At 41.9% G+C, this 24,556-nt stretch overlaps 1 protein-coding gene and 1 long non-coding RNA gene across 5 annotated transcripts; one reads left to right on the forward strand and one right to left on the reverse strand.

Annotated features, from left to right (window-relative positions):
• Positions 1-344: 344 nt before the first annotated feature.
• LOC145441615 (laminin subunit beta-1-like) lies at positions 345-23,156 on the forward strand. Of its 4 annotated transcripts, XM_080319524.1 has the most exons (31): positions 345-470; positions 595-748; positions 1,439-1,751; positions 2,652-2,818; positions 2,879-3,074; positions 3,442-3,462; positions 3,926-3,949; positions 5,534-5,654; positions 7,926-8,114; positions 8,179-8,358; positions 9,025-9,137; positions 9,194-9,409; positions 10,061-10,213; positions 10,285-10,435; positions 10,500-10,582; positions 11,205-11,394; positions 11,460-11,603; positions 11,662-11,905; positions 12,603-12,778; positions 12,840-13,064; positions 13,249-13,463; positions 13,905-14,001; positions 14,805-14,996; positions 16,229-16,591; positions 17,398-17,825; positions 19,337-19,475; positions 19,539-19,746; positions 20,566-20,707; positions 21,592-21,768; positions 21,832-21,976; positions 22,601-23,156. In XM_080319524.1, exons 1-31 carry the CDS (start codon positions 434-436, stop codon positions 22,735-22,737), a joined length of 5,340 nt encoding a protein of 1,779 aa, XP_080175650.1. In that variant the 5' UTR covers positions 345-433; the 3' UTR covers positions 22,738-23,156. The 4 variants fall into 4 exon arrangements, with proteins under 4 accessions (XP_080175650.1, XP_080175652.1, XP_080175651.1 ...); XM_080319526.1 differs by lacking the exon at positions 3,926-3,949; XM_080319525.1 differs by lacking the exon at positions 3,442-3,462.
• Positions 11,802-12,711, reverse strand: LOC145441618 (uncharacterized). The gene is made up of 2 exons (XR_013915868.1): positions 12,581-12,711; positions 11,802-12,466 (listed from the first exon to the last, which is right to left on the reverse strand). It is a non-coding gene; the product is annotated as an uncharacterized LOC145441618 (long non-coding RNA).
• Positions 23,157-24,556: the final 1,400 nt, after the last annotated feature.

Below are 24,556 nucleotides of genomic sequence, written 5' to 3' on the forward strand. Positions count from 1 at the left end.
AAATAGCAAGTTGATCCACGAGTTCAAAAGCGGCGAGATACCCTAGATTTGGTAGAAATTTTGCGAAAGCAGTGTTGCGAAGAACCTTGCCGTACCAATTATACACCGGGCTTTCAAGAGCGAGACAACAGCGGAAATGAATAGGGCTACGAGTCAGACGCCGCGCCGCGATCGTAAGAAAAAGGAGATACCGATAACCTACCGAGTCGGAATGTTAAGCTTTGGTCTATGTGAAATGCGAGTGGTATGTGATGTTGCTAAAATCTGGAGTCAGTGTAGCGAATAGCTTGCTAATATCAGGATTTGAACAGCTGAAATTGAAGTATCATACATGTTATTCTCCATTATACAGAGATATCAGTTACCTACATAGATATATTGTTGATAGTGCCGAGGCAACTATACGCGAAATATCTATCGTCCTGAAAGCAATATGTGGAAATCACTATGCCTTTTGGTGCTTCTAGCAGGTAAAATATTTGTGGAATATAGCGACTGCTATTTTGGTTTTCCGCGTCAGCAAAATTATGGAGCTTGTAATCGCGGTGTTGTCGGATTATTTAACGGTCTGTATTTTGTTCATGTATTCAACAGCACTCACACACACACTTGCTGACCAAACCCCTGGTCCTTGTGACGGGGGGTCGTGCTATCCCGACATAGGAGACCTGCTCGTTGGCAGAGAGGATAATTTAACAGCCACCTCTACGTGTGGTCAACGGAGACCAGAAAACTATTGTATAGTCAGGTATGTTTAGAAGACTATGTTTGCTTTGGCGCTAAGTTACACGCCTTAATATCTGTCAGATGGGACGTAAGATATGAAGTCTATTTTAATACGAATTGCGTGATCGGTATGCAGTGTGCACTGTGCACTGTGCAGTTGTTCAATGTACGCGTACCCCCTCAGATTGTTCTTTATGTGACATTTTATCTGAGATTGCGCTTCGTTGTTCTGAAATTCTCCTCGCAGCCGCCGAATTTATATTCTGGCAGGACCCCACCCACATAATATGCTAACAGTCGCATAACCACTAACTAACACAAATCGCTTCTTGGGCAAATCTTATTTTCAACACTGCAAGCGTAAGATTTTGAACCTTAGGTTCCTTAACCAGTCGTGATATGTCCCATGAGCTCCCGGATAGTAGATGACGGAGACAATATCCACCAGCTATGTCACCAGCTATGTCGCGACTGCCCCAATTGCGGATATAATCAGGTCGCTTTTCGTTCAATTTCTGCAGTTTGCAGTGACGTTTAACTTGGATGGATAATGGATATGCATGCCGTGGAATTTTATGTAGGCTAATTGCCGCCGAGATCGGAATCCATATGTGCGAAAAAGCTCTATATATTTCTGATAGTTCCGTTCTCTCGAGAGAAACACCGGTCGCAACTAACCCACAGTGATTAAAAAGAAGGATTTGTCATTCAGTCACCTGAAAGACGAGGAAAAGTGCTTCAAGTGCGACGCGAGCGATCCCACGAGAAATCACGATGTTGCGAACGTAATTACGACTTTTCGCGAGCGTCTCGGAACCTGGTGGCAGTCGGAAAACGGCATCGACGATGTCTCGATTAGGCTGGATCTGGAGACGGCATTTCACTTCACGCATTTGATCATGACCTTCAAAACCTTCCGTCCGGCGGCGATGCTGATTGAGAGATCCAACGACTACGGGAAGACGTGGAGAGTATACCGATACTTCGCGTACGATTGCAATGAATACTTCCCGGGATACCCGCAGGTAAATGAAGGTTCTCGCGCATGGCTAACAATTTACCCGATCTGGCATCCAAATACACGCCATGTATCGAATTTGTTGTCAATAATAGGGTGTCCAAGTCCATATTTTGAGATCCGAAAAAGGAAAAGAGGTCATCAATTTGTCTCTATACCCGAAAAACCCGTTTTTTACGGTACTTTTGTGGTGTTGACTAAAAAAATAAGGTCGTCATTTTGATCGACTCCCGCTTTACCCACTATTCTACAATTCTGCATAGAAGTCGACTTTTTCATGGCATTTGAATACTTTTTCTGAAAAAAATGAGTACGAATTCCCCAAAAAGAGGACATTTAGGCGTCCTCCGAGGAAACTTTCAATTTTGTGAAATAAGAGGACAAATCCTCCTAAAAGAGGACGTATGGTATCCCTACCAATAATGATCGTCAAGATGTTGGCTATAAACGCGAAACACTCCAGCTGATTAATTTTGTGATATAATGAACTCATTCCATATCCGTCTTATAGACTACTGTCATTTTTTCATAAGCCATGATTAAACAATGAACATTAAACGCCCTGTCGTACAGATTTTGCCCTGTGATATTGCGCGTTGTGTAATGTCCAGAGATTAATAAAGTAGCCGCCGTTGATACTCAAGTAATAGAGGAGAAGTAAAGTCTAAGTCTAAGTAGTGATTTCCTAGCAAGTAAAATGTGCGCAAGGGTTCTAGGTCTAGTTTTACCTAACAAATAGGGTGCCATAGTTTGGAATCGGGAAAGAAGTACTTCGTTACTGACCACATATGGGGATATCACACATAAGCAAAATGCCGTGTAAAAGTTCTCAGTATATCATGGCATGGAAATATATCGGTCATCTACTGCATAACTTATTAATGTCGGTCTGAAAATTCTCTTCCAGTTTCCACCCCGTGAAATAGACGAAGTCATTTGCGACAGCCGGTATTCCTTGATCGAACCCTCGACCGAAGGTGAAGTGATCTACAAAGTTCTGGAGCCTTCGCTCATACCTTTCGATGACCCGTACTCCTTGAGAATCCAAGACTTGCTGACCATCACGAACCTGAGGTGCGTACGCGGCGCAGTTGCACGAAATCGACCATTTTACAGTCAGAAGTTTTAACACAGAATTAACTTCACCCGGATGCACACTCTCGGCGATGACCTTTTGGATACGCGGAAAAACATCAAAGACAAATATTACTACGCCCTTTACGAGTTGATTGTGAGGGGTAATTGTTTCTGTTATGGCCACGCAGACGAATGTCGCCCCATTGACGCGTCGTTGGAGAGACCTGACCTGCTGAATAATGACTTCTTTCAGGTAAAACATAATAATATGAGGTAAAACGTAGGTATACGTATTATACTGTTTGGGTAGCTTTGGTGGTACATCGGTTATTAGGAAAAGAGCGTCAAAAGACAAAGTAGAATACTTCAAGCGCAATATAGTGATCAATTGAACTATTCACAGTTGCTCACAAACTCATATTTGTCTATAGTGGCGCACAGACAATCTAATATCTACTACAATACTACATTATACGCAGCAAAGTATATAACTTCTATCAAATCCTTGATTGAAGTACGGTACTACGATTTCTGTTATTAGGCTATTTATAAGACGCATAAGCATGTGGATATTGGTCAGTTATTCCATTAACATATGTATTTTATAATTTGCTATATAGACTCGTCGTTTACAGCAAAAAGTAAGTCGTCCGTTTCGATTCTGTAGGCCGCACCGCATGATGGAATTTCACGGTAGTGCGTAAAATCTGACATCAAACGTAATGCATAATGCATTCTTCAATCTTCATACCTGCCAATCAGAGCACGGTGACCCGAACTACGGAATCTGCATTATAGACTATAGGGCTCTTAGGCTTGTTAGGCTGTTACTGTGAAAAGCCGGCGACTGAGCAAATGTGCAATGTGCATGTTGCATCCAAAGTGATCATATCTGCTGTCACACAAAACAAAATCTGAGGTTGGCTTTGGCGTCTGAATAATGACGTGCCCCTGGATGATAAAATTGAAGACGACCTTGTTTATGTGTATTGTATATAAGAGTTGGTGGGTGGATGTGTCTGTGCATATGGTGTTGGGAGATAAAATTACTGGGTAAAGGTTTTGGAACCAACATTTGCTTAACAACATGCCTCGTTTTATGAGGACTGGCAAGAACTTCATGAAAAGGTAGGCGAATTTGAGTGATTAGCAGCCTTGACGCTAACCGAACTTTCAATCAGTGTTCAAATTTTGTGTGCCGTATCGTAGAGGCGTAATTGATTCTCCTTTGTGACGATTATATAGATTGCTGTAGATACCCTGATTACGTGATAGCGGAAATATATAAGCTACTTCCGTTGATTCCGCACTGCACATGTGATGTCACAAAGGATTGACTACGTGACCTAACCTTGTGATTGACAATCCAAGTTCAAAGCAATTTTCATTGTATTTCGATCGTTCGAAACTTGCTTTTACGAGCACCCGATGATTGTGATTTTTCGCCATTGTACGTTGTATCAATCAAATTATCACTACTGATTGCATGCAGAATAGATATACCAATCGACCAATGTCGTACGATGTAATTAGTATGAATGAATCAGAGAAAATGTGGAAGACCTGCCACAAATGTGGAAGACCTGCCACATAAATTGCACAAGTGTCAATGTCCATTGTCCATTGCCCAATACCCGTGCGAGATTAGTGCCTCTGATGTTATTAAAGTGGCGGGGCTGGGCAAAATCGAGTACCTGAGTGATTCGATTCTGAATCGCGTTATATGCTTCGAGTCGAGTAATCGAGTATCGCCCGTTATGACAGGATGTAATTCGTCAAAGTTCAAATATGTACCGTTTATGTCACCACAGAGAATACATTGCATGTTCTCCATCTCATAAATGATACTTTGGTATATTTTCAACCATATCGATCTCATTCCACTTGGTGACAATGTTATGTGGGATATTCATGACTTTGGAAATGTGCTACGTCCACACGTCCAGTAACCTTCGTAGCTTTGTACTATTTGTTTCGTATGCTACGATACCGCCAATCAAGGTTTCATGGCTTCAACAGTGAAAATTTGAAAAATTATCTTGAAGTGGCGAGAAGCGTATGATTTCAGTACTCGAAAAAAATGTCGTTTACTACTCGACTCGAATCATTAGGATTATTACTCGATTCAGATTCGAGTACTCGAATTATTGTGCCCAGCCGTAGTAATCTGTTTTCAGGCGGCGCTATCTCACTAAATAGATATTTATCGGCTTCGTGGTCGATTCGTGGAGATAAAAATGAATTCCTTCATTTTTATCAATGGCCAAATTGCTTGCTGATTACTAGAATTAATCCTTTGCTTGCTTTGAAATATCGCTCACATCACAGACGTTTCGTTTACATAGACGTTTACCAGACACTGGTTTCGCTTTGCTGTAAGTATAGGCTTATCAACTCACCGTTTTCTGGAGGACGGATAATGGGTGTCAATGGTACTTACCAAACGTTCTGCTCAATTAGACTATTAAAAACCGGCATATTTTCAGTACTATACTGTTTGAACTGGCACAATGTAGGTTTGTCTTTTCTGTAGCGATTAGAGTAATTTCTTTGATTCACAATATAAAATTCAGACTCGTTTCGAAGGCGTGTAATCACCATTCACCGTTAAAAAGTTGTAGATAAAAATCTACGCTCATCCACTCGATTTGCAGAAACAGCTTGCAATCACCCAAGCGAGGCCGTGGTACAAAAATATAATCTTGTCTGTAGGTGAACGGGAAATGTGTCTGCCAACATAACACGCAGGGATTAAACTGCAATCAGTGTCTTCCGTTCTACCATGACCATCCGTGGAGACCAGCCGACCGCGCGCAGCCGAACGAATGCAAACGTAAGTTTTATTTGACGTAAGCCCGTAGAGTTCGGGGCACTGTTGAGTAGTATGCCTATTGCCTAATTACCTCGAAATACTTCCTTTCGCAAGCATTTCTGCAATAAGGAAACGAAATCATTTGAGCGGAAACCATTGCTGTTATTGCGAATGTTACGTCATAGAGAAATATCAGATTGTAGCTAGCGCGAATGCCTTTCTGCCTGTCGTCTCGACGTGAAGTGTCGAAAGAGTGACGATACCTCCATTGTTCTGTGTCATCAACGCTTTCCGTGGCGATCGCGCTTGGTAGAAAGTAGGCCGTTTATTGATTGTTCCAATTAGCCTGCATACACAGACTGTTACACACGCTGACTGACGCACGAGCAAACCGCTTATTAATTATTGTCCCCTCCAGCGGTTCTAGCAGTCGCTGCCGATAAGTAGGTGTGGTTCTGATATCACAGCCTTTGAGTCCTTTGTACTACATACTTTCATAGGCTTCTAACACATACATAATTGCACCTTTCCTGTCTAGCGTTAATTAAATTATCTTCGGCGATTATACTTATTGATCACGTATAGCTTCGGATTTGTTCTATAATCACCGACATGCCGGGCAACGAGGAGCGTATTTCTTGGTCTTGACCAACACACTACCTATATAACGTCTCAAACAGAGGTGGTCAGTAACAAAGTACTTCCTGGAGGCACAGAACTTTAATATACAATTGAATAGTATATTCATATTGAACTATACCGCATTTACTTCTAGTTTTTCGGAGCATTCAAGTAGGTTTTCAGTTTGCTTACTTTAACTACCGTACTTGAATGGTGGTGTTTTAGATCTCTACTTAGCTACAATTTGTGGGCAAAAGTCACATAACTAACATTATACACTGTGAGTTTGGAAAAGTAGAAAGTACTTTTTTGTAGAGTTTGCTTAACTTTTACGAGTAAAACTGTCATAAGAACCGCTTTAAATAGGCTTGATATCATTGTGTCTGCCTACATGTTCCCAAGCACTTGTTCGCAGTGTCATTAGGGCAGTGGTTCTCAACGTCTTAGTCTTCGCGGACCCCCAAGTTTAAGTTAAAATTTAGCTCTATTATCGTGCAAATACCAACTGTACGATAGTGATAAACACTAAGCAGCAACGAAATGACCTCTCTTGAAAATAAAACATACTATTTATGTAGAAATTGAGAAGACTTTTAGTATTCCAAAGCGAATTCTGTATATCTGCATTTCTGGAATCCTGCGGCCTTGTCCAGAAAATCCGCGCCGTCGATTTGATATCATTGAGTGCCGAAAATCCATTTCCACAAAGATAGGTGGTGGCGAATGTAATAATAATGCGTAACGCTTCCAACGACACCTATGGGTATGATCGCATCAGATATGGCACCAATATGATGTCCAGCCTAGTCATTTCTATCTAACATCTTGAAGTTATTCTGGAATAGCGGTTATGTATATTACAGGAGAAAATGAACTTTGCATACACTTGTTTTTCCAAAAATCCAACAAGACATGTCCAAACAACAATGTTTGTGTCAGTAGGTTATCGGCAATTTGGCAATTAAAATGAGTTTGTGCAGTAGAATATTTTATCTTTCACAGCAATTCTGTTTGAGCGAGTCCTGAAGTTTAGCAGTTGTGAAGCGAAAATGCGTCGTTATTTATCTAATGAAAAAGAAATGCAAATTAAGTAATCAACCGTTTTGCATATTTGGAGGTTTCGCGGACCCCCGGTTGAGAACCCCTGCATTAGAGTCATTTGCGTAAGTCGCGAAGATAAATTTTTCAATTTCGAAAGAAGCCACCTTCAGTTAACTCCCAGACGTATGGGACCCCTCGACCAGATCTATTTTAGAAACTACTTTGGTAGTTTTCTGAGCTTTTATTTTTTACTTCTAACTTATTAGATATCCATGGTGTTACTTCTGCTTGTACTAGAGTAGAAACGCTGACCACATTGACGATCTCTGCTCTTCAACCATGATTTTATATTAATATTTACAATATTGACCAATCTGCAAAATAGCATTCCATACAATTAGTTCCTGCCAAAGACCGAGTACCCTTTCATGCTTGTTTAAAACTTATCTGCACGTTACTTCTACTTGTACTTGAGTAGAAACACTGACTACTTTGACCATCTCTGCTCTTCAAACACGATTATATATTAATATTTACAATATTGACCAATCTGTGAAAAGCCTTCCATCCAACTAGTTCCTACCAAAGACCGAATAGCCTTTCATGCTTGCGTAAAACTTATCCGCACAGGATGTAACTGCAACAATCATGCCGACACATGCCATTTCGACGCTGCCGTCTGGGAGGCGACTGGTCAAACTTCCGGAGGAGTCTGCGACAACTGTCGCGACAACACAATGGGCCGCAACTGCGAGCTTTGCAAACCGTTCTTCTATCACCATCCCGAAAGAGACATCAGGGATCCGTACGTGTGCGCCCGTAAGTTTTAGTGTCTTTCAGTGTGTAGTTCGGGTGATGCAGGGAGCGTTGTTTCCGTTTGCAGAATGTGATTGCGAGGTTTCCGGATCGCTCAATGGCGGGCTTTGCGATAGTCGTACTGATTCCGAACTTGGCATGATCGCTGGTCAGTGCAGATGCAAGAGATACGTGGAGGGCGAACGGTGTGATCGTTGCAGAGCTGGGTATTACAATTTACAGGAAAGCAATGACGAAGGCTGTACCGGTAAGATCTTGTGTTCTATAGCTAATGTTAAACATAGGATTAGATTTACTCTATAGTCTATATTGCCGACCCCTAATATAGACCTTTTGACCTCTGGAGCAAGATAGGTGCTCATGGCTCCTTAAAATTCAGATTTTCAACAATCATTTGATGTTGCGTCACAGTATAATGTCGTCCTTTAGTTCTTTCTGTAACATGACTTCCATCTGACGCAGCGTTTCCCAGACTGTTTTAAAAAAAATTGTGTTTGTGGGACCCTTTGCAATTATTTTGATGTTGTGAGGCCTGATAAAAATCAAGGAATGCTATGGGAGAAATGCAAAGAGCTTATATACTTCTTATGTCACAACTTGAAACACACCATATAAGAATGTATGACTAATGCTTAATACTGATGACAGATAATGCTTAAAAACACAAGACTGGTGTTTGTTGGTTTGAAAATCATACAATGTATGTAATGCATCCCTAATGTGCAGAATTGATCATTAGTACTTTATAGCTGAATGACCACTGCGAGTCATTAGGAAGTCTGTTCAGTGTTCAGTCTTGATGCATGACAGTGATTCACTGATTCAATACAACTCACGGCCAACAAGTGGAGAATGTCAGCTTACTTGTGTTCCTTTCGTTCCAAGCACAACATCGTTATAATCTGTATTTTAGCTTGCGATTGCGATCAGCTCGGGACACTGGAAGGGACGAACCAGTGCGACGCCAACACAGGACAGTGTATTTGCAAGCGTCATACCACCGGCAGAAGATGCGACCAGTGCAAAGTGAGTCCAATTTAATATCTGGTATTGAATCCATACTCTATTCGTTTCAATTTCAGCCCCAAACCTGGGGACTCAGTGCTGACAGCAATGGCTGCAGCTTGTGCGCTTGCGACGTCGGTGGCGCTTACGACAACGATTGTGATCAAACAACGGGACAATGCAATTGCCGTCCCCACATGACGGGCAGACAATGCAACATCGCAGAGGACGGATACTTCGTACCACATTTGGATCACTACGTGTTCGAGGCTGAGGATGCTGATGGCAATGAAGTGTGTTGAATCGTGATTTGAGTGCAAAACATGTGATGTTTATATTTGCAAATAATTTGAGCATGTTTGCTGTTATTGTAACCAGAGGTAGTCAGTTTCCAAGTACTTGAATGGTTACAATTGTTTATCGCTACTTCCACTTCCACCTAGTTCTACTAACTTTTCAGATTTTGGGTTCTGTAAAATAGAAAGTAATTTTGGGATATGTTGCGCGAATGAAATTGTCATAAAGACCGGATGAAATGACCCCTAACTTGATCTAATTTAAAAAATAGTACAAATTTGTAGTGGCATCAGTCATTTTGTGTTAGTGAAGTGGATGCCTTTTATTCCACTCGAGTACTTCAAATCTTCGCTTTCTGCTTCCACTTGATGTCATTTTGTGAAGTCTTCAAAATAGCAAATTGTTCCCCTCTCATTGTAACAACAAGCAAAATGCAGTTCTGTAGAAGAAAATGTGGGAAAGGCAGTACAATATTCGTATTTTTTTTTCAACGATCATGGGATGTCACATCAGTTTTGACACAGTAAGTACAGATTGCATCACAATAAACAACTGAAAAATTCGAATGCAGCAGAGGCCCCTTTCCCTACCCTAACCTATAACCAGTGTTGGTGTGAACCTTTTTCCATAATCTCTCTATTTCGCAGTTCACAAGCCGATACAATCAGCCCTACAACCCGCCGATGATGTGGACAGGTTACGGGTTCCAGTTAGTTCACGGCAAAGGCGTCATCGAATTCACCGTATCCGGACTTCCGGCGTCCATGGACTATGATTTCATTCTCCGATATGTGCCTTACGTAAATATCCACGTTGTCCAGTCATAAAGTCTCACAGAACTTGATCACATAGATATCGTTGTACTTTTTAGACCGAAAGTACTTTGGACAATATATCCGTATCCATTATCAGACCGAACGCAGGGAACATACCGGCCGGGTCACCGTGCGATAACACCAAACCAGGAGATGACGAATGGACCGCGTCATTACGCGGTCACCCTACTTCCTTCGAAAATTTAGGTAAACTTGTTTTAGAAAAGATAAATTAACTATATAGGAGTATTGTCAACGATATCGATTTCAGGATCACACTGCTTGGAGATGGAGTACGATTATATCGTGAGGTTTGAATTTCCTGATGGCATGGAAAGCATCGGTATTGACTCGGTAAGTCTTTCATTGGGTATTATCAGAGGTGGTCTGAATCTCAGTAATAAAGTACTTCTATTTTTCCAGAGTACGGTAGTCTACTCAAGTATGTTTTGCCTACATGCACTACCAATTCAAATGGTCATGATTTTTAGATTACGTCCATTTCTACTTCACAGTTTTCAGTTTTTAGGCAAAACTGAGCCTTTGTTAGTTGAAAATCGATTGTAGAAATTTCTTACTTTACTTCTATTTGATCACCAACAATGAATACTGTGAACTCCTCTAAGTATTACATGTTTTGAGTGAATCAAAACCGAATCCACTTGATATAAAAGGTCGAGGTGATCAGGTAACTCGTTGTCCTAACCGGCGATATCAATTTACCTGACAATACCATTCTGTCACTGACAATGACTGTGGCTCTACTAGTTCTGTCTTTCATATCCAAGACATGACTCCTAGTATGGCAGTCGGACAGTAATTATATTCATGTATCATACAATTCAATAACGAAAACCTCTTTCGTTACAGTATGTTGATGTGTGGTTGCCGTTATCTCATGTTTTCTATGGATATCATAGCGACATTGTTGACTGTACTGAACGAATTTACATCTTTTATACGTTTCGATTTCCAGCTTGTATTGGTAGCCAACTACTCGGGTATCAGCATGTTTCACGGCTCCGTCGAAGGCGTCGAAAGATCTCGCGAGTTTGACGAATTAAATTGCGAGGATCACGCGATGCAGCTGCCGAAACGACCGCAAAAGGATATTTGCGCCGGACTAGTCCTATCCATGAATGCCATATTACACGACGGAGCTTTAGGTATCGTACTTTTACGATGATCCACGCATCTTCAAGTGTTGGCATTCCTTTACTTATGAATTTAGATTGCGATTGCGATCCGCAAGGCAGCGTCAGTTCGATTTGCGACAAGAGCGGGGGGCAGTGTGTTTGCAAGCCGAACGTAATGGGCCGAAGATGCGATCAGTGTGTGCCGGGTACTTTCAATCTCGGACCAGATGGATGCAAACGTAACGCGTCAACTTTCCAACGCATGAAACCTTCTCTGATATTATTTCGCAATTTCAGCTTGCGACTGTAACAGCTCGGGTGCACGGCTGCCAGATGTTCAGCATTGCGACACCACGACCGGACAGTGCACGTGTCTCAACGAGGGCATCGGCGGCCAACAGTGCGATCGATGCAAGCAGGGTTTCTTCTCTTATCCCGAGTGCCGACAATGTAATTGTAACGGCCACACGCAGACTTGCGACCCTGACACGGGCGTCTGCATCAATTGTCAGGAACACACTATCGGGGACAACTGTGATAGGTAACGATTAACGAAGTTTTGTTTCCGTTCAGTGTCGCTGTGATTTTATAATGTTAGACTTGGCTGAACCTTTACTGATATCATTTTTACCTCTCTGGATGGATTAATATTATTGTTGGACTGTCCGTAAAGTTATATCTTCCCCAAGAAATGGATTTAGCAGCTGTTCTAAGTAGACATTGCACATTTTTGGCTTTTCGCCGCTACCAATGTTCATAAAATTACCAATCTCCGAGTGCTTATCAAGATTGATATAAAATTTCTGATCTGCAGTTCATGACTTGACTAGTGTATGTAGACCTACCTTTCTTAGCTTTATTGATAGTACCAACAAGTATTAAATATGGTCTGCAAATATTTAAACACTCTCGAATAGCTGGTTCGTAGTGAAGAACTTGAAGATAGCTTTCATCGCAACATCCATTGGCAGAATACATATATTTAATCTCGAAGACTTATCACATGCATCTTATCAACAGCTATCGTGTACTTGCGTTGCTGTTCTGTTACCGTATGCTTGAAAGTTTGATGCTGCCGTTGCTGCATAGTGAATTTCGTAGTCTGTAATTATGATCGTTACATCATACTTTACTCTACCGAATTAACTTTTAAATCATGTGAATCCCTTTAGTGATAAGAATGACTCAAAAAGTCTTCCGAGTTAAACATTCTTACCAGTGACATCATTCGGTTTCAGGTGCGAGGACGGCTATTACGGAGATCCAACCCTTGGAAGTCAAGACCAGTGCAAACCGTGCATGTGCCCAGGTGGCCCAGACAGCGGAAGGCAATTTGCGGCGACATGCAGCGAAACATACAACCCATTAGTCAATGCGAAGCAAGTGATTTGCGATTGCGCCCCACAGTACACAGGTGAATCTAAGGTTAATTCAAACTTTTCTGTAAAACATAAATATTTCTTTACATTTAATAGGAGAGACTTGCAATCAATGTGCTCCTGGACATTACGGCAATCCGCACGAGTATGGTGGTCAATGCATTGCGTGTGACTGCAACAGGAACATCGACACTGCCGACGCAAATGCTTGCGATGCAGCTACTGGCGAATGCACTGGATGTTTGTACGATACCGCTGGCCCACACTGTGAAGTGTGCAAGGACTATTACTACGGAAGCGCAATCGCACGAAGCTGCAGATGTACGAGTCATTGATATAATGGATTCAACGTAAAACATATTAGTAGTACTGAGTTAAATTAGAAATTGAATAATTATCGAATTATATTGAAATTTCTATCATTAAATTGAATTGAAATTTTATTAATATTGATCAATATTTAGTATTTATCAATGTTTAATGTGAAGCCTAATCCTCTTCCTAGCTTGCGATTGTGACTTCGACGGCACTGACCCGGCAGAATGTGATTTTAACGGCTGTCACTGCGACATGCAGACCGGTCAATGCCCGTGCTTGCCCAACATGACAGGACGCCGCTGCGAAAGCTGTCTGCCCAACCATTTCCGTGCCACGGACGAGAACGGCTGCGTTCAGTGCGACTGTCACCCGTTGAATTCTGTAGGCGCTGCCTGTAATGAGGTTTGTTGACCGTGATTTGTAACGCCATAAATTTCTACTTCATTACATGTAGAAATAGCTGTCTCCAAGAGAAAGGAACTAGTTCAATTGTGAGTAGAAAATGAATAATGTGAAATTACTCGAGTCACGAAAAGAAGATTTGGTCGAGGGTTTGCATATTTTAGGCAGTTAACCGGTGGTGGCTGCTCTCAAAACTGCGTGATGCAGTACTGCAGTACTACAGTTAGTGACTATTTCGTGCAAACGACTTTCTACTAATCCGTAGTGCGAGAAGTAAGTGATTTTGTTCAGAAAATTGTTCCAGTAGAAGTGGAAGTAATCTAAAAATACAGCCACTTGAGTAAAACTTTCTTTGAAAAAGTAGAAGTTCCTCGTTACTGACCACCTCTTCATGTCGTTGACCGTCAGGTTTATTGTTTTCAATCTCTGTTGCTGTTTCAGTATACCGGCCAATGCGTGTGCAAAGATGGATTTGGTGGAAGAACGTGCAGTGATTGCGCCGATGGGTTTTGGGGTAATCCGAACATCGCGTGTCAAGGTAATGATCTATAAATGCGTCGTCGGACTGCAAATCATCGCGGTGGAGTCAAAGTAGATTATGTTTATTTTTCAAATTTATAGAAAATCCAAAATTTTCAATTTTTCAGCGATATCTTGGCCATGTTTATGTTTCTCACATTGTTACAAAGTCAATCATGGCCGATAGAAAAACAGAACTTTACATAAAGTTCATATTCTCGAAATGTGTAAAATGGAATCGAAGACTGACAGATTTTTACATGAAAAAACTTTATTTTAACACTGCTCGTGACACACCGTGTTGCTTCATTCTGACAATGTTTTCTACATCACAACTTCTCATCATGCTCTTCTTGATGTAAGAACCAATGCCCACGCAGTCATACTTCAGTTAGGATATTGCGGTGCGTTGAGCATAACACCATGTCAACCTATTTGTTTCATTTGACCGTTTATGATTCACAATGAGCAGATAATGAGCCGTCTACAACGGTGGGCCTATCAGTAGGCTACAAGCTGTAAAATGTCAAATGATCAGTTCACCGACAGCGCAAACGTCTCCTATACGAACGAAATGCTGGTTTCGAAAAAATTTTGACTTCGTAAACAATTTTTACAACTTTTGACCTAACGCTACAATTTTGTCAAAATTTTGACTTATTTTGACATGTTAAAAAAATCGCCCTACTCATAACCAATTTCATTGCGAATCACGCCCACTTGTCCTCGGACTAAATTTTCAAACGGTAGCCGTACCTGACAAGGTACGATGACACTGTTGTAGCAGCAGTGCATTCACAAACAATTTTATTTCGGCGTCAGAATGCAACTGCGACCCGTTGGGATCGGCTGACCTTCAGTGCGACCGGTCTACCGGCGAATGCGTCTGTGCCGAGGGCATCGGCGGACGGTATTGTGACAGATGCGAGCGTGGCTTCACGGGACAGATTCCGGCTTGCGAACCGTGCGGAGAATGCTTCGACAATTGGGATAAGATCATCGCAGACCTCAAAGGTGCGTTGTTATTCTTACGTCTGGGTATATTTGATATCGATTTACCGATGAATTCAGCACTTGGCGACCCCCGATCCTAATCCCAACCTACCCCAATCATAACCCCTAACATTAATCCCAACTTAACCCAAACCCGAATACGTTACTAAATACCAAGTGCCACAAGTTCGAATTTTCCGGCTGGATATTTTTCAAGCAATGATCGACATGAACCAGTGATGCTATCAGTTTCACTGATCTTGTAAAATTTCATGACATGTTTCCGCAGAACAGCTGCAAGCCCATCTGAATGTGACCAATTTGTCTATTGATCCTTATGAATAGATCAAATTCTGAACATGTCTACCCTCAAAGTCACTTTGCATACTGTTCACCAGTAGGACGAAATGAAAGGTGGGGCAACAGCGGGGAACCAACGCTACTCTACCAGACTTGTGAAAAATCAGCCACTTATAACGGTGTCAATATATGGAATAACTTACTGTCTGAGCTCCGTAAATTACCTTCTTGCTAGTTTAACAACAATGTTTTCACTCTCTGCTCTCAAGATACCTCTAAATCAGGGTTGTAATTGTAATGACTCAAGTCATGACTCAACTCGAGTCACGATTTTCTAATGACTCGACTTGACTCGCTTGGAAAATTCGGAAATGACTCGACTCGAGTCAATCTGTGTATTGACTCGACTTGGACTCGTGTCATTGCGCATGACTCGAACCAAGTCATATGACTCGAGACACAGATGGCCAAGACCGACATTTCATTGTAATTTCGAAGAATAGTAAAGTTACCACGCTATTGGGATTTCGTCTATTGGTACTGGTACCTGAAAATGCGACCGGAAACTGCTAAAAGTGAGGAAACATATATATCATGAATGCCAACCATTCGATATCACCAAACAGAGTTGTAAAAAGTAGATTAACAAGAATTTAACTGGAAACTGAGCAGTCAAAGACAATGACTTGGACTCGGACTCGAGTCATAATACCATAACTCGGACTTGACCCTCCGATCGCTGACTTGGACTCGGACTTGACTCGGTGGTGGATTGAAAATGACTCGACTTGACTCGAGTCAAAACTATAAAAGTGAGACTGACTCGTGACTCGGAGCCTTGTGACTTGGTTACAACCCTGCGCTAAATTGTATTTGCAATGACCTTATTTGATTCATTTAATATATGCTTTGTGTTTTATCACTGCGCGCTTCATCTGACGAAACCACTTCAGAGAGAACGAATGCCGCCATATCGCGCGCGCAAGACATCGAAGAGACGGGCATCACCGGCGCGTACGAAGACGACTTTGCGCAAATCGAAACCCTGCTGCGAGACATCCGCGATATCCTGTCGAATCTCGACGCGAATTCGGCTGGCGACAACTTCCGCGACACCATCGACGGGCTGCGAGACCGACTGACGGCGCAGAATCTCAGGCTGAGCAAGCTGGAGAAGGACATGGAGGCGTTACGCGCGGAGGACGACCGCGTCAACGAATGGCTGGGCGGTCGCGAGGAGAACTTGAGGATGGTGCAGGAGAAGCTGAACGAGCTCAAGGACGAGAGGAAGAACATCAGCAAGGCTTCCCCGGCCGGTGAGATGATCTAACTAGTAATCTTTGGTACTCCATGACAAGGAGAAGTGGCTATTTCCGAAACATGTCATAATATTTCAAGTGGAAGTAGAAAATCAAAGCTCTGAAAGCAGTCATTGTTGGTACTCAATTAGAAGTAGAACTATCGTTATGAAACTCCGCTCAAGTACAAATAGATCGATTTCCGAGTAAGTAAGAAAGTAGGTTTGTAGTTTTGCGTAAAAAATCAAAACTGAAGTAGAAGTCGGAAGTGTCTGAAATCACGACCACGTGGACAAGTTGTGCAAGTAGCCTTGTAGTTGATTACTTCGACAAAGTAGAATTACTTTGTTAGTCATCGCCTCTTGCTGAACGTCTCTAGGAACTACTACCAGTATTACTACTTTTGGGGAGTGCACGTGCAAGCATACTTGATGTTTTTAGACTGTTTGCAATTCCTACTCGACAGTTTCTGAAACTTGACTTTTACTTATTTGATTCTTTTAAAGGGAAATGTGGTTTAGACCTCTCGCTATCAGCACTTCTACTTACAAGTTTTTTATAAATACTAACTAATGTACTTAGTTTTAAATCTGTGATTCTGTAAAGTAGAAAGTAGCTCTTGGATAAGTTTGCACTCTCCTGTGAGTGAAATTGTGATGACCATGTGTAGTGACGTGTGTCAAGAAGACGCGTCTTGTCATTTCAAACGTGTCCACTTCCGATGTCACTCCTAACAGTCATGGTCATCAAAATCGCGTTTTTTGACAAGCAGCGCTAGTGAGTTGATTTGTTTGACCGTGTGTAACCATGTCTTGCCTTCGCAGCCGCGTACAAGCAAGTCGAAGACGCTGCGGACCGTTCTATGAATGCTGAAAAGGCCGCCCAGGCCGCCACCATCGAAGACGGCTCTCTCATCAAGCAATCGGAGGAGAAACGCCAAGAGACGGAGCAGCAATTCGCCGAAAAACTGATCGAGTTCGCCGACAAACAAACCCAAGTCGAACAGGACTTGAAGTCCAACAAAGACAGCGTCGACGCCCTGTCGCTCGCGGACCTGAACAGGGACATCTGCGGCGCGGCCACCGAGGGCTGTGACGAAACTTGCGGCGGGGCGGGATGCGGTCAGTGCGGCGGGCTGAGCTGCGAAGGCGCAGTCACCATTTCAGAAGAGGGCATGTCGCGTGCGAGAAAGACTCAGGAAATACTGGACGCGCTGACCAGCGACGCCAGCGAACTTCAGACAAGGATTGAGGTTGGTTGTAGGATTTTACTGAGAGTAAACTTATGACGATGCTCAGCCGACAAATAAGGGTGGGGATTGAAATAAAAGGGAGGGTTTCGATTTTTTTCGAGTTTACTAATATAGCATCAATTCATTCGAGTCAAGTATATGCGTAAATGACGATTATACAGTCTCCTTGGTGTTGACGAACTTACTCATATGATAAGCTTGCCTACGAGTCCGGAAGTGCTGTCCATTAGCGAGTCCCTGATATCTCGTAAACAATTAAATATATCCTCATCAACGCGTATTACGTAGCCTCTGCGACGATTTGCACAAGTCAAAATGTCCGGAAGTTGTGGAATCTGTTCTGTAATGGCACCGATTTGAGGTGGTTCAAACCTTTCTCATCTTTTATAACTCAAGCCTTGGCACGTATCTTCTGGAAGTTGTGTTCAAGTATTAGCGGAAATCAATTCCGCTTGTGCGCACGCACATGTTTGCGGACATTCGATGTCATTCAGTTTCGCGATGTCACTCTTTGATCACACTCGCTAATCATCATACACTTAACGGCATTGTCTGCAGGCCGTCGAGAGATAGAAGCCAGGCATGCTAGGCCTGGAACGCGATAGTTTTTAGTTAGGCCAGCGATGATATCTTTCGTACTAGGCCCATTGCAGATACGATTGTGTTGGCCGGCGATGATATCGTGCGCACCAGGCCAATGCAGATGCAATTCTTCAAGCCAGCGGAAGTAGGCTTGTTGAGATGTGATAAATCATGCCAGCGAAGATTGCGGACTGCGGAGTGCACGGCAATCAATGACCTAATTTCGCGATCATCTCAGCGGACGATCGCGCGCTCGTTACATTATGCACAGACGAATCTTGCTAATTGGCTGCGCACAACATTGATAAAACGACTTATTGAATTGGAACTGTAAAAGGACGGGGCTTCGTGTTTCAAAGTGGGTGGTTTGACCCCCTAACTTCCCCCACCCCCCGGCTAAGATCCTGACGATGCTTGGTGAAAATAAAACGAATATTTTCGACTGACGCGTGTTGGTGCTAATCGTCAGCAACTAGTACATATCAACAGTCGTAGCAGTAAATATGGCGTCACTGGAATATAAAATTCGAGTAATCTAGACTAGACAAACAGATGGCTGTGATGTCATATTTGGTGATATAACCGTTGAAATGCAGAGTTCTTTTCAGTTGCCAACTATTTGCTGACGAATACTGGGTTTATTTCAATCTGGGTATATTATTCAGTTGTATGTTAAAGAAAGTTCTGCATCTCCAAGAGTATCTTTGTTGAAAATGTTTGGTAATACGATAAATATAAGTGCCGTTAATTTTGCTGGAGATATTGGAAGCTGTTGGCGGTTACGATTCAGGTTTCTGGCGTTGAAATGGTGTGGGAATTTAAGAGTGGGTGATTGTTGGAAAGCTGCGACGCGTTCGTTTGCTGACTTCATTATATACGAAATGTTATTTCCCTTTGCCCACTGTTCTAATTCACGGTTCTGCACTCAGGACACCAAAGTCAGAGCGAAGGAGGCGAAAGACGTTGCTGAGGAAGCCAGGAAACAGGCCGACGACGTGGAAGCCGAAGTCAAGGCTCGTAACCAAGTCATTCGCGACTTGATCCGTCAGATCAAAGAATTTCTGACGGGTAATCCTATCGGGCATTGGCCAGTTAGGGGAAAACAGCCGCATTTTACGACCGCTTTTTCAGAGGACCGAGCCAAACCTGAAGAGATCGAAACGCTGGCCCGGCAAGTTCTGGCCATGACTCTGAAAGCGGACCGTAGCGAAATAGACGCACGCGTCGATTCCATCAAGACGCTCGTCAATTCGTTACCGGAGGTCGACAGCATCCTCGAGGAAACGCAAGACGATCTGGACCGGGCCACTGTCTTGCTGGAAAACGCAAAGAAGGCGCAGTAAGTCTTACCGGTCTCATTCAGGGTTGCCATACTGGCCATATTTCTGAAATTTGTCCTCAGTTTGAAGGGAGATGTGAAACTATTTTTCCCAGGGTTGCCATAGATATTAATAATACACTAAGGACAGCCAAACAAACCGCAAGATTATTAAATTGGTCACTCAAAAGGCCATCCTAATAAAAATCGCTAGTCCTAATCACGAGTTCATTGCCGATAATATTGTGGCAAGTAGGCACGAATTTTAGAAATGCACACCTTTTAAAACGAGGAGGGCAGGGGCAACCCTGTTTACACGATTTGTCCGTATTTTTGACTTGTAATTCTTATTCTGTCTTATTCTGGCATTGAGGCCGGGATTAGGACTTGGTGACAATTACAATTACAATTTATAAATTTCGCTGTTAGGCTAATCATAGGTTTTTGCTACGCTTAGTTTTTTGTCCATCTTGATAGCATCATATTTATTTATTATTCACTTTTTCTACATCATTTCCTGAACGCACTGTTACATTGTTTTCTTATTGTATATATTCCGAACGGCTGCTGTGTGTTCTTGAGTGGCTTCAATATATATGTCTAGCTAGTCTATGTAGTGAGCTATTTGGACTAGATACGCTTGCGGGTGATGACTGACTCTAAAAGCCTCGTGACCCCCTGTCGTCTCGTCTATATTTTTATCTAATTTTCTTGTTTCTTGCGTGACGAAGAAAAACCTATCTGTCATAGTACCACAGTTCATAGTTCTCATAATTTTTAGGTCTGCTTAGTTTTTGATCTCTGTCGATAGCAACCATTTAATGTTGCCTGTACACCCAGAGCAAAGGCGGCTGCCATCTCTGGCGACGTGAAGGCGGTCCGAAACGCCCTCGAGGAAGCAGAAAACGCATCGGCATTGGCGAAAACCGCGAGTGACCAGGCAGACATCCAACTCGACGCTGCGCGCTCAACCATCAATGAGGTAAGCACGTGTTACGTAAACTGTATTACATAAATTTCTTGAAGTTAATATATCACTTTATGACCGTATAATAGGGCTGTTCAAAAATCACTTTTTTTCACAGATTCCAGCCATTCACGGATTAAATTGTCAGGTTACCCTAAAAAACGTTGGACACCAAATTTGGTTCGATTCTAACAAGTATAGGACTCCGCAGATTCAATTAAAATTTTTATTTTATTATGGAAAATTGAAAAAAAAAATTTCCAAATTTTTCTGTCAACCCCATGAAATTGTTGAGCTCTCTTCAAAGACGTTGCAAAACAAATTTGAGTCAATTCCGACCAGTAGAAGCGGAGTTATGTGTGTTTTTCGTTGATAAATGGCGGATTATCCACCGATCAAGGATAATCCGAGGAATATCATCGAAAAACTCACATAACTCCGCTTCTTCTGGTCTGAATTGACTCAAATTTGTTTTGCAACATCTTTGAAGATAGCTCAACAATTTCATGGGGTTGGCAGAAAAATTTGGAAAATTTTATTTTTCAATTTTCCATAATAAATTAAAAATTTTAATTGGATCTGCGGAGTTCTATACTTGTTAGAATCGAACCAAATTTGGTGTGCAGCGTTTTTTAGGGTAACCTGACAATTTAATCAGTGAATGGCTGGAATCCGGGAAAAAAAGTTATTTTTGAACAGCCCTACCGTATAATGAAGAATTGAGCAGGCTGCTGTGGTTGCAGTTGACACAAATATCGTTATGATCATGTCAACGACACCGGTGGATACCGAGAAACCATTGTTTCATACCACAAATTTGCATGTTTGTTTTCTATCGTCAGTTGACCAAATATCTCTCTCTATCTGTTCGTCACTCTAAAATGGGATTCCGTCTCTAGATCGTAGATGCGGTGAATGGCATCCTCGAGGGTGTGGATAACGTGACGGACGACATTGCAGCCATGGACCAAAAGCTACAGACGATTGAGCGAACGATCGTGGACAACAAAGTGAAGGCGGAAGAGGCCATCGAGGAGGCGAGAATGGCGGAGCAGATTGCAACGGCCGCTAAAGACGTAATAGCAATCACTTCATGGCAGAAAATAATGTGACGCTAACCGGTCGTAATTTATTTTTAGTCGTTGGCAAACGAAGCTCGGACCACAGCCGACGCCACCGCTACTATAGAGAGCAAGAAAGCTCAGGTCGACAGGCTACGCGACTTAAAAGACAACGCAACTACACTACAAACAAGGATAAAGAACAACTTGAGGGATTTGGAAGGTTAGTAGTGTGTAAGGATCGTCTTGCGGTGCCGGAATAGGAATTAGAAGTTATGTATTTTTGTTGACAATCTTTTTGTGGCATGTACTACGACACACGATATACATACACATGATCTGCGTATATGTATACCGGGAGTGTGTGATATACAATTGTTCATATGCCGCTGGACAAAGAATGTGCAGAAATAACCTGTTAAGGCTTTCTGAATCTTGCACCACCCCTCAATGCTATCCCGGAAATGTCATGGATACTACACTGGCGTTACTGATAGCATAGTGTCCTATATGGTGTCGACACAAGCAAATCTCACGGATCAGTGAAATTGGTCTACGTTACACTTTCCATTTGGCTGAAGGCGATTTGACGGTGATTTTTGACCGACTTGCCGAGCATTAAATTTTATAAAACGGGTATCAATCGAAAGCTGCCGCTGTACTGATTACCAAAATATAAATTTTATTTCGCTCGGGGCCCTGGAACCCCCACAATCAGCCTCGAATTTTTCATTGCTTTTAGGGGCAGACGTGCAGCATTGTTCATGTTCAGTCATTGTTTCGTATTCTTCTGCGTCGCCAATTAATGTTAGTTACACTCTTGTATTTAAAGTATTTATATTTTCAGGGTTGGACCAACAGTTCGATGATCAAGAGAGGAGCCTTCGAGACAAAAGTACAGAGCTTGAAGAATTACTTGCCAAAGTGGAAGGTCTCTATGAGAGCATAGCACGGAAAGAACAAGCGATTCGTCAATGTTCTTAAAGTTGGGAAACCATCCATTTCCCTCCATAACGTTTTTGTATCTTTTCTATGGCAACATGATGTTTAACCCTTCCGTATATACATAGGATTTCACATGAACTAACACTTTTTGATAGCTAAAAATCCACCAAGTCGTAAATTGCAGTATTTGTGAACTGGGATACAAAGGTTACCCGGTTTATCGCATTTTTTCATTGTATGCCTGTAAACTAATAAAATTAGACTTGGATTTCCTTTTCGAGAACGCAAGAACAACGCCCCATGAAATATGGAGTATTCGTCACACTGGAAGATTATCATGCCGACCTTGAGATATTTATCACATTGCTTTTTCTGATTTAGGTTTATTTGAAGTTTCGAATATGCTCAATGGTCTGTATCGTGACAACAATAAAATGTGTATAATGTGCATGACAAAAGGATTATTCGAGTCAAAATGGAGTAAGTGTGTGGGTTAGATTTATAGCTAACTGATGAAGTGGGTTTCTATGGGTGCTGAGACGATTTGCTTGGTGTCTAATCTGATGAATGATATGTCGAAAACCGAATAAACTCTTAATTTGAAATCTCATTTGGGAGAAAGACTTTCGTTGAAATATTTCTTATAAAATTGAAACTGAAGCGCTAGTGACACGAGGCTGTGCGCAAAAGAGGCCTAATTATTATTTAAGTCTCTTAAAATGTATCAATTATTTGCTTCGTTCAATAAGATTTGTCGTGCACTAGCAACGGCGTCCTTCGGCAACGGAAGCTATTTCTGAATTTGCTTGACATTATTTTAAAGGTACATTTAGTAGCCTACTGGTGTCGTCGAGATTTGAACAGTGTACGTTGGGTGCTGAATCGACATATGCGATGTGACTCACAGTGGCACAAAAATAGATGCAAGTGCAAGATTTCTCTTTAAATCGATGCGGCAAAGCTACAAAGAAAGTTGTTTCATTTAAAAAAAAAACGATAGAAAAGGAAGAGCAAATATCCGGTAACTATACGTAACATAAACATAAAACATTACGACTTGAGTAATTAGCGCACGTAGATCAATCTACTTGAATAGGCCTACTTAGAAAAGAGATGGATACTGCCCAGTGTCCACCTCTGAATTCATTGCATGCATATTATATATATTATTCATCTGAAGATTCTACTGGATGTCAATATTTTGTGATACGATTGTTTCTTTTACATACTCTATTAGTTGCTGACGATTACCCCTGACGATATTCGGGCTCATTTCAATATGAATATGCTACTCAATTGATATCAATAAAGAAAGCCATGCACTCGTTCGTTTTCATCTAAACATCAGGCACAACACAGGGTCTTCTTCTGATGTTTTTAATCGATGAAAATGAAATTAAAGAATAAATAAATTATATATATCATTGAATGAATCTACAAAGTTGTTGGATCGGTCAGTTGAGGTCGAAATATCATCATCATTTTATTAAAATTTTCATCAAATCACCACAAGATTGCGATATCATGAAAAGAGTGGAAGGTGTCGAGATGACTTGGAGTAGTCTTTTGCTCAGATAGCTACCTTGGCCTAAAGCATGTAAATAAGAGAAATGCACGTTAGCCTTAACAAAAGTAGGCGACGAATATGAATGAGGCATGTGTCGGTAATCTTGAGGTCTCGAAGATGTAAATCGCAACTATGGCTATGAATTTGAAAAAAACGGAACAATGACAGTAATAACTGGATGCAGGGTGGCATATCACGAATATAGTAGTGATAAGCAGCACCGTAACTGCCGCACCCCAAACCCCCCAATTGGGGGGGGCCGAGCTCGAAGGGGGCCCAAAATTATTTCGC

The sequence above is a fragment of the Botryllus schlosseri genome, chromosome 6 (genome assembly GCF_051294905.1).
Source record: "Botryllus schlosseri isolate E-star chromosome 6, Bs_hap1, whole genome shotgun sequence".
Lineage (NCBI taxonomy): Eukaryota > Metazoa > Chordata > Ascidiacea > Stolidobranchia > Styelidae > Botryllus > Botryllus schlosseri.